The sequence below is a fragment of the Micropterus dolomieu genome, linkage group LG08, assembly GCF_021292245.1.
Source record: "Micropterus dolomieu isolate WLL.071019.BEF.003 ecotype Adirondacks linkage group LG08, ASM2129224v1, whole genome shotgun sequence".
In the NCBI taxonomy this organism is placed as follows: Eukaryota; Metazoa; Chordata; class Actinopteri; order Centrarchiformes; family Centrarchidae; genus Micropterus; species Micropterus dolomieu.
Window position 1 is genome coordinate 21,795,884 of NC_060157.1, and position 13,844 is coordinate 21,809,727.

The 13,844-nt window shown below is 40.0% G+C and overlaps 2 protein-coding genes and 1 pseudogene across 3 annotated transcripts in view; 2 read left to right on the forward strand and 1 right to left on the reverse strand.

The window, feature by feature from the left end:
• The first annotated feature begins 4,786 nt into the window (after positions 1-4,786).
• Positions 4,787-10,698, forward strand: tmem51a (transmembrane protein 51a). The gene is made up of 3 exons (XM_046056204.1): positions 4,787-4,984; positions 6,596-7,051; positions 7,751-10,698. Exons 2-3 carry the CDS (start codon positions 6,645-6,647, stop codon positions 8,133-8,135), a joined length of 792 nt encoding a protein of 263 aa, XP_045912160.1. The 5' UTR covers positions 4,787-4,984; positions 6,596-6,644; the 3' UTR covers positions 8,136-10,698.
• A 51-nt stretch (positions 10,699-10,749) lies between these two features.
• LOC123975063 (chymotrypsin-like elastase family member 2A) overlaps positions 10,750-13,844 on the forward strand; it is an 18,208-nt gene continuing 15,113 nt past the window's right edge. Inside the window, exons 1-2 of one of the 2 annotated variants that reach the window (XM_046056203.1) lie at positions 10,750-11,009; positions 11,454-11,676. The gene's annotated coding sequence lies outside the window, so the exon portion shown is untranslated. The remainder of the gene's footprint in view (positions 11,010-11,453; positions 11,677-13,844) is intronic. The other variant, XM_046056201.1, reaches the window with a different exon arrangement.
• The window catches only part of LOC123974758, a 6,178-nt pseudogene continuing 3,103 nt past the window's right edge, over positions 10,770-13,844 (reverse strand).

Sequence of the window (13,844 nt, forward strand, 5' to 3'; positions counted from 1 at the left end):
GAATCAGATTATTTATTATGAAGTGACATAATTACAGGGGGCCGTTTGGGGGATTAGATTCCATTAACAGAAAAATAAAATCTTATACCTTCTCCTACTTGAGACACTGCTGCCAGTGAAGACACTGTAGATGGATGATGTAACTTCCTAAACCAGAGGTTTTTAAAGTGTGAGGTGGGCCTCAGGGAATGGAAGTGAAACAGTATTACATTAGTTATCAAAAAGAGTTCACATGATTTTTTAAAGACAGAGTTCAGTGATACAGTAGTTTTGGGGAACTGAGCCAAAAACTAATAAATACCTTAGGACATACCTTTTTTTATTTGGTGTAGTCTGAAGATATGTCAAACAGTGATATTAGGCTATCTTGGCTCAATTGTTGAGTGTATGTGTATGGGATGAAATAACATAATTGTGATCCCATAGGCATCTGGCAATAGAGGGAAACTACACAAGTAAACTGGGGGGAAACCCACAGTCTCAGACTTTGAAAAGCCCAGTCCTAAACTGACTTTACCAGGACAATCTCCAGGAGTGAGAGGATTGTGCAACACGGGATCCAGAAAAGCTCCACTTCTCAATATTTTTTCACAGTAACAATAAATAGAGTTACTACATGTAATGCGAAAGGGATTTCTCACAAATTCCTTCCAAATTTAAAGAGGCTAATCTCTTTTTTTAACCTATCCTGCCCAGGCCAGGCAAGGTGTAAACCAACCCCACGGGGCTCCAGGGGTAGGACACGAGGCCAATGAGACCCCCCACACCCTCAACCCCCCTGCCTGTCTCTGCAAGTGTATTGTATTGCGTTGGATGCATGTCATGGTTTGTGAAGTGTTGTATGGTGGAGTGAAGATAGGTGTTTAAATTGGAGGGTAGTTGCAACGCAGGCACCTCACAACTGGCAGGTAGTGGAGCCTCCCACCCCCCAAGCCCTCTGTGTCTAATGTGTAATTAAAATTGTATAATTAAAATTGTATAATTAAAATTGAGGGACGGCCAGTGGGGGAGGAAGAAGGTTGAGACACACCAAATGAGACATGACTGAAGGGGTAAGGTAAAAGAGGTCATAGGGAGGCTAGAATAGTCCTCCCCACTGGGGCCAGGTTCCTGACTGGCCAATTTTATGGATGCAAATTCACTGTACCGTTACCTGTCAAAGACCAAATGACAAGGTTGGCAACTAGCTAGTAAAGAAAGTCCCACGTCAAGCAGCTATGGAAATTTTCCTCTCAGGATCGATGGAGGCCAAACCAGACCTAGAAAGAGAGGTAATATTTTACTTAAAAAGATCAGGCCTCCAAAAAGCCTAAATAAAAACTAATGTTGCATTGACTCTGCTGAATGCCTAAATAGGCAACTGTATGGAAACATGTCAGCCATGGCAATTTTATATTGTAAGGCAATCATTTTGTATGCAAGTGTTCTGTCTGTAAGGTTGTTTTGGAATTTCTCTGTCCTCTAATGGACCCCATTATTATGACAACAGGGTGTGGGAATCAGATTATAGAAACACACTGTTTAATTCACAGAATGAATGAGTAAATGTGAGAGAAACAACCCTCCTTATTGAACTCATTTGCATTAGGAAATGTGTATGGTTCACTGCCTTGTCCTCCTGTAATGGAAATGGGGGTCCAAACAGTTAACTCAGTGATCATCTTTGTAAGCTAATGCTGACTCTGTTCACTTGACTGATCTCTCAAGTATTTTGGTGAGTCACTCCAGTTATCCCTCCTTTCTTTGCTCTCTGTTGGACATGTTAACTCAAGCCTCTGTTTACACCTCCACGCAGTGAGACAGCTTCCTCCTCCAATGCTGGCTCCACCATTGTGGCAAGCTAAGGCTGACAAGGCAAGTTTGTTTATATAGCAATTCAGTGCTTCACACAAAATGTCAAAAGCCTTGAGACAAAGTGCAAAAGAAACACAACACAAAAGAATGTTAGTCATTAAAGAAAGAAAGAGAATAGAAAATAAAATTGAAGCTAGAATAGTATAAGACATATACACACATATACAAAATACAAGAAAAAAGTTACAGTGCAGTGTAATAAATTTATAATTATTTAATTATTATTTAATTTATTAGATTTTTCATCAAAAAACAATAATTATTAGTCCTGATACAGCACCATATGAGAAAGCTACCCTCTGGTTAATAGTGCTACCTCACCTTTCTGGTAATCCACCCACGGTTGGGAAAAATACAACAAACACCCCTTTGTACAATGAGATATCAGAGGTATGACGAGGGAAGACGTGTCAGGTGAAGTTCCGTCTGATAAATAAACTGAATCACTTAAACATTCAGTGGGTGAAATGTAACTACATGCTCATGTAGCAGCCTAAGCCCAAGATCAATAATCACACGCCAGTGGATGTGAATGAGTAACATTTTCCTGACACATAACTTAATTTGATTACAGGCTTCCAGATGTAATTAAAGCCCGTGCACTGTGGTTCTCTGTCTATACTGTGTGTGTGTGTGTGTGTGTGTGTGTGGTTAAACAGAGGAACCAGAAAAAAGCTCTCGGGGGAAGAAAACTTCCCCACAATCCAGAGCAACAGGGTTGCCTCACTCAAATGGAACAATACAGAGAATGGTTTTGTCATCATTGTGAAATGGTCCTGTCCTCATTATAGCAGGCCGGTACAGAGGCACCGAGACAAGGAAGTGGAGTCGAGTGGAGCCCATTTTTACTGTCTTGGGTAACGTCCAACATATAAAGTACATACAAGCACAAGCACACAGACGTCTGTACTGTGTTGTCTAAATGCATGATAGAAGACCATCTGTGTCATGTGAATGCTGGCAGAGTCAGTCCTTGTAGTTGGTTCTGTCCAAAGGGGTCGAAAGGAGTGAAAGCGAGTAGGTGGTAAATTCACAAAGAGGAAGTAAAAGTCTGATTACCTAAAATGGATGTAAAAGTGATTGACTTATCAGTGTTTACTGCAGGGGGAAGTATTGAGTAAATAGTGCGTCAGTGGCATTCAGTCATATTTGTTGATGACAGTTGCTATTGATGGTGCAAGACAGAGGGTCATATATATTTTCATGGACATCAAAAATGTTTAACAAAAGAGATGTGGTGTGGACATAACATAGCAGCCCAGTGAAAGTTACTGTTACCACCCCTTGTTTTTTCAAGATGTCTTTGAACCCTGTCAGTCAATGCTGTTGGTCCTCAGATCTCACTAATATTGGTGTACAGCAGTTGCACTCCTGTTTAGTATTTTATGTGACATTGTCTATCTGAATGGCTGTCTGGACAGTTGTCACACACAATAAACACATTTTACAAATTTGTAAAGTTCCTTAAACAGTTAAGTCCACACAAAAAGATTTTCATTCAGTTCATAACATAACTCTGCTCATGACCACAAAGTCCCCCTGTATAAGTAATGCATCACCAAAGATGCAACATTAAGTGTAAACATGGAAAACACAGGGCATCCGGTCTTCTAGTAGGGATGCCAAATGATTCTGTGGGCAAAACATGGAGCTAACAGAAAACACCAAACACGATGCATCTATCTGCATACGATACACCAATTCTAACAGTGTTTTCAGTGTCTTTATTGCATTTACACCAAAAAAACTTTCTCTGGGCATCTTCACAGACTACATTTTTGGCTAAATAAATATGATGCAATTTAATGATGGCTGAATTCCATTTAGCTGATCAGTCTATGGGTGCTGCTATTGTGCTTGCTGGGAAACTTGAGTGAAACACAGCCATAATTAATGTTAAATGTGTTTTTCCCACTATGAAAAGTCAACGTCTGCTGTGAAAAGGGCCTACTGTGGTGAGTACATTGTTGTTACTTGTGTTGAGTTTAAAAGCATTTCTTGATTTACATTTAAACCCAAGTAAATATTAATTTTTTATTTCTTTATTATTGAAAACGTTCTTTATATGTTCAAGCATATGCTGGACAAATGGGACATTTCAGCACACCTGCTATGCTGTGTCTGGGTTCCATTAGCATTTATTTGGAATTATTTAATTGGAAATGTAGCCTACTGTCTGTACCTGTTACCTTGCTGTTAGGTCATTGTGGACTAAGACAAGAGGTGGAGCTTGAGGGAAAGCCATAAGGGAGTGCACGTGTCACATCCATAGAGGTCACATAGTCATTTATAAATGTAGCAGTCCTTCTTCTTCCCCAATTTTGTTATGCTTTTGGTCTTTGGATATTAAAGTATATAGGCTAGTAGTCGGTGAAAGTATGTTAACGTTAGATATGACTTGTGTTGTTATTAACATTACCGTGTTTTTAGCACAACACAAGCACAAATGTTTTAATTTCCTGTAAATCTTTCACATAAATGTAGGCTGTGGCTTTAATGACTCCCAGCCCCCATACTGTTTTTTTGTTACACCTTTGAAGAACTAGGCTATCCCACTTTCCAGGAAACCCCCTATGACATGTTTAAGGCCTATTTGCAAACTCTCCTTACCCACTGGCTTTGTCATCATATGATATTATAAATCTAAACTGCTGGGTGTATTTTCAGTTTCCAAGGCAGAACAAATAAAGGGTGCAAGAAAGTTAAACTCAATGCAAATCATCTAGGGTGTTTAAAGATTAGTAGGCCACTTTATGTCTCAGTCGACAGACGCCAGCGACTGGAGAACATTTCACTACAGCAGTTAAATGCAAGAGGCAAAACAGCCACAATATCTCCCAACACACTTTAGATGTCTCCGTCTAGCAACAGCCCCGATAGTGAAGGGGTTAATGAAACTGGAAGTACAGCCCTGAGTCCCCTCCCTTCTGCTCTCCCTCTCCCTGTCTGGGGCCTGGGTCCATCCGTCTGGGAAGAAAGTGAATGAATCCCGAGCCTTAAACGCTATATGTGACCAAATTATGCCACAGAAACTCCCGTCGGCGTCGGCGGGGTTTGAAAACAAACGCCACACCTCCCAACATTGAAAAGAAGAAGCTACGAGAGTTACTTATTGTCGCACGATGTAAAGGTGAGTGTGGATCCGATGCTCTCGTTCGTTGAGTTATCCATTTTTATCACTGTTGCTAAAAGTTACACAGTAGCCACCGTTTTTAAAGGTTCTGTTACACCATCCTGCTGTGGTCAAAGTGAGTAACGTTAGCCCGCCCGGGGTTTTAGTAAAACGTTACTGCGCGGCAGTGTTGGCGAAACAACGGTAAAATACGTTTACTGTGAGAACAGAATGGTCAAACAGGGTCGACACCCCAGCGTCTGTTACTGTCTGAACCAAGCTATAAAAGAGTTAAAACAAAGCCAGAACTGTTCAGTGTTGGAAATTCCACTTCAGACACGGTCATTCACACTATATGTTGTACAGAGCTTTGTTGAATGAAGGTTTCACATACTTTACTGTGAAAACCTGCTCTGTACCTTTTAGGCTGGACTGTAAGAAGAACCCCACACGCCCATCCTGTGTGGCATCTTCACATAAATGTCCCTTTGCACCTCTGGATTGTACTACTCTGCTGTAACAGGCTTGTGAGTGATTGTGTGTGAAGCATGACTTTTTTATATACAGTCTATGAGCATGACACGCCAGTTTCATATATAATCTGGAGATTTTTGCATGTGTCCAACTGTCATGATGGGCATAATTCAGTCTCATGCCATGCATTCTTTGGTGAGAGGGTATTCCCTACTGTCCGCATCCCTCCCACGAGGCCTAGGCATGTTTGCAGACTACACACTAAGATACTTTGTTGGTGTGTATCCAAGGATATGTCTCTGTGAGTATTTAATGCTTACATTCTTGAGTGGTCACATAGGTTATATGTAGATAATTCATTTCTTGGGCATTTGTTTGAGTCCCAGTAGTCCTCCTCTACTCCCTGATCCAGCAAAGATCAAAATAAAATAGTCTCACTGCAGGGCGGCCTTGTGATCAGTGGCATGTTCTAAGTATGCAGAAAAATATGCTCATTGGTCATGCTCAATGCATTTCAGAAAATCATTTCACCGTGTACAAACGTTGAATGAATAGTAAAATAATGCTGTTTCCTTTTAACGTTTGTAATGATCAATACAATAGTTTTTTAAAAAGGAAAAAGTAAGAAGAAAGTGATACTTCTTGAGGTTCTTGTTTTACACTCGCCATGTTTGTGCTTATCTTACCTCTTATCCTCGCAATGTGGTGACATTATGTAACTAGTGACTTTGAAAGGCAAGTCTGCTCTAAATTTTTACCATGCAACCCACCCATTCCTAGAATCCTCTATAAAGGTATTTTACTACAGTGAGATTTATGTTCTGTTACTGAAAAATGGGCTTGGATTCTCCTAAAGAACAAATACTCTGAGCGGAAATGTTTGGTAATACTGTCACAGATTACTTAACAGTAGAGCGCTGACTGGTGAGAGCCATACCACTTCTGATACCAGCTTAAAGATAAAGAGATATTTTGTGTCTTTTCAGGGTTAGTGTTATTTTACAGACAGGAATGGACAGGAATTAGATTGGGGTTTTTTTGGTAGGAATGTTGTAAATTTGTCTTTGTTTTGTTTGTTTTCTGTTACATTCTGCGGGTATGTGATGTTGGTTTTAAATTTCTTGTGTCCCACCTCACATGCCTTTCTCTCCACAGTTTTTGACCTCACTGGAGCTGGTCTGACTGAAGTTTAGTGACCGACACGATGCGTTCTAGTGTGGGTGGACCACCGAGCCCCCTTGGCAGAGGAGGCACTGCCGGCAACAACAATAACATCAACAGCAGTGAAAACAGTGGAAACTCAGGTTCTCAGTATGCACTATGTGCTCTGGGGGTTGGACTTGTTGCGCTCGGCATTGTGATGATTGTGTGGAGTGTCGTACCTGCGGACATGACCAGTAATAGCAGCAGCAGTTCAGGAGGAAATGGTGATACTGGTAGCAGGAAAAGTAAAGCGTCTTCTGTGGCCTTTGTCTTGGCGGGGTCTGGGGTGGTCATGCTGCTGCTGTCCTTGTGTCTGGGACTGAGGAACAAACGGCGGGAGCAGCAGAGACTTCAGGAGGTCCAGAACCACAGAGGAGTGGTAGCTAGGGAGCCGGAGGAAAGAGAAACGTAAGTCCAATCATAGCTTTCTAGCTAAACAACATTTGGACCATAAGATTGAAAACATTTCTTTCCAAAGATGACTTTGATAATTCTTTTTGGCCACATAAACCAATCTTGTACATGTGAGACAAAGTTGCTGGTGGATTTCTTTTGAACATTATTTTGTCTGCTCAAAAGTTTTCTTAAAATATTACACCACCTTTTTCCTATTATAAGGGTCACAGTTGGACAAAATGACTCAACATTATTTTCAGAGCATTGTAATGATCAGTGATTGGATAGATAATCCAGGATACTGGCATTCTTTTTGTCAATGTTACATTACTGACTTCAGGATAAAACCGTTTAAAGCACAGATTGATTTCATTGAGACTTGAAACTTGGCTGCAAACAGCTTGCTTCGTTTTTAATTCAAGAATCTAACATATTCACATTATCCATTTAGCAACATCCATGTTTGATTTACTGACATAGCTTGTCAAGTCCATACTGTCCGGTGGACAGCTTTCAGGAATATTTCTCACTAGCTAGTGGATATTTTACAGTAATCACAAAAAGTGATTTGCATGCAATACAATTTTATGTTTTACATTAAATAATAATACATTATTCCCTACTTATTAGTTACAGTACAGTACCTGGCAGTGTACACATAATGATTCATGTGTGTCATTGAAATCTTTATGTTTGTATAAATACCTATAGGGCTGAAGAGCAAGCCCAGCGTTACGCTGTACCCACCTATGAAGAGGCAGTAGGCAGTGGCCAGTACCCTGTCCGTCAGAGCAACCATCGCCCAAGCACCTCCCAGCTACCATCCTATGATGACCTGGTCCAAGTTGATGGTGTCCAGTATGAATTTGAGGGGTCAGAGGACACAACTACCGGATCCCAGCCTGCTCCTGCTGCTTCCACATCAATTCATAGACCTGGGAAAAATAGCCGCAATCTCCTCCCTATTAAGATCCGCAGGATTAAATCAGAGAAGTTACACATGAAAAACATTGATAACTCTCAGCCAGCACCTGGAATCAGTATAGAACCACTTACCCCACCGCCGCTGTATGAAGATAAAGTGCCTCCAATTTAACATAAAGCTGATTGGGGTTTAAACATTTTGCTGGAATTCCAGGAATCCTCCATGATCACATTTTGTGCATCTGGATCTGCCTTATTAAGGCGAGACCTGACGGTGGCACCTCTTGCAGACAATCCTTTTTTATTTATTTTTTATTTTGGATCTCACTGGACCTCTAAAATTGATATGGACAGGCAGTAATGGAAATTGCGGGATCTTTCCTTACTTTGACAGATTCTGTCACACTGTGGCACATTAGGTTAAAAGCACACACCAAATGCAGTTTTCCTTTATGTGAAAGTCATTTTCTGTTTGTGCATTATCTTTATTATAACTTAGCTGCCCAGTGAACAGTGCACGGGGACTGTACATGTGAATTAATGGCTGAAAATATCATAGGACATCAATGAGCGGTTATAGTGAGGATTTATGTGCACACTTAAATAGATATGTGCAGGACAGTCATTTTGTGAAATAACTGCCGTGTGTATTCAGCTGGCTTGACCTGTATTGTCTTTCCTGGCCCTGCAGAGTTTTCCAGAAAATGAGAGAGAGCGTTTTGACAAATGGTAATCTACTGGACAGCACCACTAAAGAATCGACTATTTTTAACCAATGTAAAACAAAGCCTTGGCATGTATCAGCTACAGCTCCCATGACTCTTAGCCAAAGGCACTCTACAAAAATGTAATGGGAAATCCAGTAGTTGAATGCTATCAAAATATCGCTGGTTTTATCTTGGTTATAGTAATAACAGAAGAGAAAACCCTAGTTTTTTGTTTCTCTTCACAGAAAGATAAATGTCTCTGTACAGTGTATGGTCTGGCCAAGGCTGGTGGAATGGAAGCTCGCTTGAAAATGGGGTGGGACTTGAGCTGTTCGTGTTGTGGGTGTTTCTTTACTGAGTAGGTAATTCAGGTCCAAAATCAATTAAAATTGCTGCACTTAGAAACACAGCTGTTTTTATTTTATTTTATTTTATTTTTTTGCTGAATTCTAAACTTTTTTCACTATTTGCTTGTTTACTTTGTCTCTCTGATGCTTTGTGCTAGGCAGTCAGCATGTCTCATGAGACTCAACCATACAGTCTTAAGGGAGAGATCGGGAGGGGTCTGTTAGAACATCTACAATGGATTCAGTGGTTGAAATGTATGTTTACACTTAACCAGTGCAGCACCAGTGGTCACCATTAAGTTCACCATTGGGTTACTTTTTAAAAGAAATAACTTTCTGGGATGAATTCATTTTATAGGACGTTGAAGGTCTCAAGGAGCGGTAATGCTAACTGATTGCAGAGGTTGGCTTCCAGTGGTACACACTGAAGTGCCTTGGTGCTCTTCCTAAAACATTTCAGAATACATTATACCACTGAACCTGTGCTCTAATGTTGCTCTTCCATTGCATTGTTGTTTTTACTCTTGCAGACAGTGGGTAGAGAAGAAAGTAAGTGAGGGTTGAAAGCCTTTTCCCTGTAGCCATGGTGAACACTGTTGAGCTGTGAAAGAAGTAGTGTAGTCCCCGCTTCTATCTGGGCTTGTTTTTGTCCTTACTCGAGATGACCAACAGAAAGACTCTTTGACTGTGCAGCTGCGCCGTAATAACAGCAACTATTGCTCACTCGCTTGCTCATCACCATTCCTTCAACCACAGCCTGCAGCCCTGTTCTCACTCATGATGTACGCAGAGAAAGACTCTCTGTTCAGGGAAATGGTTTGAGTTCCATCACCAAACACCTTTTAATCAATACCCGTTAATGAACTCTCTTTTTTTCTTCAGGTTAGACTTGCTTAGATATGAACAGCTGAAGTCAAATGGAGGGATTTATCAGTCATTGAATTAAAATTTCTGTCAAGCAAAACTACAAGGTCACTTTCATGTCAGAAACAACATATACAGTTCATTTTCTAAGTTTAATTCTTTTTATCATGTTCAATACTGCAAGTACAGTCATTGTACAACATTTACAAAGGACCATTAAACTAAATAATTTCTATGTATTCTATGTCTATGTAGTCAAAATGTTTTACATTGATGAAACATTGAGTGTTTTGATTTAACAGTCACTTTTTGTTTTAATTAGATGAGTGCCTGAAACATACTGTTTGTTTTTAGTTTTATTATATGCTTTTTATGAATTGATTTTATATTTCTTTTATATTTACTGTGAAAATAGAATTTTCTATGATATTTCTTGCTATATTTTTCTGAAGATTGAAAACAAATGTATCTTATGAATATTTTATGAGAAATAAAAGGACGTATTTGTTAATTAACCCAACATTTAAGAAGAATTTTGCTGTGAATAATTGTGTATAATTGCATGTTGACTGGTGTGCCATAACCCCCTGAACATTTTAAAATCCATATATTCTAACTTTGTTACTGTTGACCAATTCTTAGTTAATATGCTGCTACTATATTGTAAGCTGAAGACAGGAAATCGACAGTACTTTAGTTTACATTGACATACAATGGCTTTGCAGTCCACTTGTTTGCACTTCAAACAACATGTTCCTTTTTACTTTGCTTTAAACAAATGAGATAGCACATAATAAATCATAGTTGTTTTGATTGCTGACAAAAGCAATAAAAGTTAACAATAGAAAATGCAATTATAATTCACTTCCTGTTTTTGAAAGCCAAGGCATCTGTTTGCTTCAGGTTACATTGTTTATGCTGGGAAGTTAATCACAAAATGAAAATGTTCCTCACTGTGTTGATCCAGTTGATGTAGGAGTTGACTTGTGTAAAGACAGTGGGCTTCTGGAAGACGTTGCAGCCCTGACCAGATCCGAAACTCACCACACCATGGACATCCCAGGAGCCATCAGGGTTCTGGCAACTCAGAGGGCCACCAGTCTCCCTGCAGGTCAGCACACACTGTTGGTGAGCAGTTTATGTACAGACACTAATAATAATAATAATAATAATAATCCTTATTTGTAGAGCACTTTTCAAAAACAAGTTACAAAGTGCTTTAACAAGTGTAAAAATAATACAAAAAAAAAAGATAAGAGCATGAAAATTTAATATAAAATTAGTAAAATACAATAAAATAAAAGGGATAAAATAAAGTCAAATAAGATCGGGAAAAGCTCTCCTATAAAAGTATGTTTTAAGAAGGGACTTAAAAGAGTTCACTGACTCTACCACTAAGGTGGTATGGCTACCAGCTATCACTTAGTCATGCATGAATTCTCCTGTTACACCATTTCAAAGTAAATGTTCACTCGAATCTTCCCCGAACCTTTTTTATTGTACCAGATGGAAATCTTACAGATGACATAAGGGATTATTGTAATTGACAATTCAGTTACTGTTGTATCTTAGGATGACCCTTGGATGAACTCACATTATATCCAGCAGTGATGCCATCACCTCCGGCACAAACCATCTTGTCTGTTGCCAGGACGCTCCACCAGTCTGGCTGTGAGCAGGTATCATGGCCAACCACTGGCAGCCAGCCGCAGGATGTCAGGCAGAGGTCCGCTGGCTATGGGGAAGACACAAGAAACAAGAATTTGCTTTGAGGGAGGGTCACTCGGTGGGACAGGTGGGGTGCTGTTGCAGAATGGGTCCAGGGTAGAGAGTTAGAGCTAATGATATTTCAAGTATTGTATGTGGCACGCCTGTTGAGCCATTTAGTCATATAATTAGAATATCATCAAAAAGTTGATTTATTTCAGTAATTCCATTCAAGTGAAACTTGTATAATGTATACATTCATTCCACACAGACTGGTATATTTCAAGTGTTTAATTTTTGTCCTTTTAATTTTGATGATTATAACTGACAACTAATGAAAACCCCAAAATCAGTATCTCAGAAAATTAGAATATTGTGAAAAGGTTCAATATTGAAGACACCTGGTGCCACACTCTAATCAGCTAATTAACTCAAAACACCTGCAAAGGCCTTTAAATGGTCTCTCAGTCTAGTTCTGTAGGCTACACAATCATGGGGACGACTGCTGACTTGACAGCTGTCCAAAAGACGACCATTGACACCTTGCACAAGGAGGGCAAGACACAAAAGGTCATTGCTAAAGAGGCTGGCTGTTCACAGAGCTCTGTGTCCAAGCACAGAGGTGAAGGGAAGGAAAAGATGTGGTAGAAAAAAGTATACAAGCAATAGGCATAACCGCACCCTGGAGAGGATTGTGAAACAAAACCCATTCAAAAATGTGGGGGAGATTCACAAAGAGTGGACTGCAGCTGGAGTCAGTGCTTCAAGAACCACCACGCACAGACGTATGCAAGACATGGATTTCATCCGTCGCATTTGTTGTGTCAAGCCACTCTTGAACAAGACACAGCGTCAGAAGCGTCTCGCCTGGGCTAAAGACAAAAAGGACTGGACTGCTGCTGAGTGGTCCAAAGTTATGTTCTCTGATGAAAGTAAATTTTGCATTTCCTTTGGAAATCAAGGTCTGGAGGAAGAGAGGAGAGGCACAGAATCCACGTTGCTTGAAGTCCAGTGTAAAGTTTCCACAGTCAGTGATGGTTTGGGGTGCCATGTCATCTGCTGGTGTTGGTCCACTGTGTTTTCTGAGGTCCAAGGTCAACGCAGCCGTCTACCAGGAAGTTTTAGAGCACTTCATGCTTCCTGCTGCTGACCAACTTTATGGAGATGCAGATATCATTTTCCAACAGGACTTGGCACCTGCACACAGTGCCAAAGCTACCAGTACCTGGTTTAAGGACCATGGTATCCCTGTTCTTAATTGGCCAGCAAACTCGCCTGACCTTAACCCTATAGAAAATCTATGGGGTATTGTGAAGAGGAAGATGCGATACGCCAGACCCAACAACGCAGAAGAGCTGAAGGCCACTATCAGAGCAACCTGGGCTCTCATAACACCTGAGACTGATCGGACTCCATGCCACGCCGCATTGCTGCAGTAATTCAGGCAAAAGGAACCCCAACTAAGTACTGAGTGCTGTACATGCTCATACTTTTCATGTTCATACTTTTCAGTTGGCCAACATTTCTAAAAATCCTTTTTTTGTATTGGTCTTAAGTAATATTCTAATTTTCAGAGATACTGAATTTGGGATTTTCATTAGTTGTCAGTTTTAATCAACACAATTAAATGAAATAAACATTTGAAATATATCAGTCTGTGTGGAATGAATGAATATAATATCCAATTTTTGAATGGAATTACTGAAATAAATCAACTTTTTGATGATATTCTAATTATATGACCATCACCTGTACATCTTATTTTTTTGTTTGTTTCCTTCTGTCCACAGAGCTTTTGATGACTCAGCCATACCTGTTGGTCTTCCAGATGTGCAGGACGTCTGGGTCGGCGATCTTCATGCTGTCTGCCTGAGCGTCCAGGAAGTCGAAGAAGTATTTGACAGCGTGCGGGACTCTGGAGTACGGCGTCCCCCAGATTGATCTGAACAGGTTCTCCACATATGAATGCACTGCCACCTAGAAGAGAAAAAACAAAATAATGTCCTTCTCTGCTGTGTAGTTCACAGTGAAAAGAAAAAATTACTGATGTTAAAGCATCTACAGGTAAGGAGCAGCAAACGAGATATTTCAAATTTTGTTTGAATTCTCTCCCCTCTGAAATAATCAGATATACACCCATTCTTTCACCAGAACTCTGCACTTTTAATTATTTATTTCCTCTTTTAAAAAAGGAAATATCAAGTGTCATCTACTTTCTTATCTGACAAAAACCTCTCCAAATTAAAAAAAAAAAAA

Excerpts from the sequence above, each read along its gene's own strand:
- tmem51a (XM_046056204.1), top strand. The coding sequence starts at position 6,645 with ATGCGTTCTAGTGTGGGTGGACCACCGAGCCCCCTTGGCAGAGGAGGC. Across the intron at positions 7,052-7,750 it reads GAGCCGGAGGAAAGAGAAAC|GGCTGAAGAGCAAGCCCAGC; the intron begins GTAAGTCCAATC and ends AAATACCTATAG.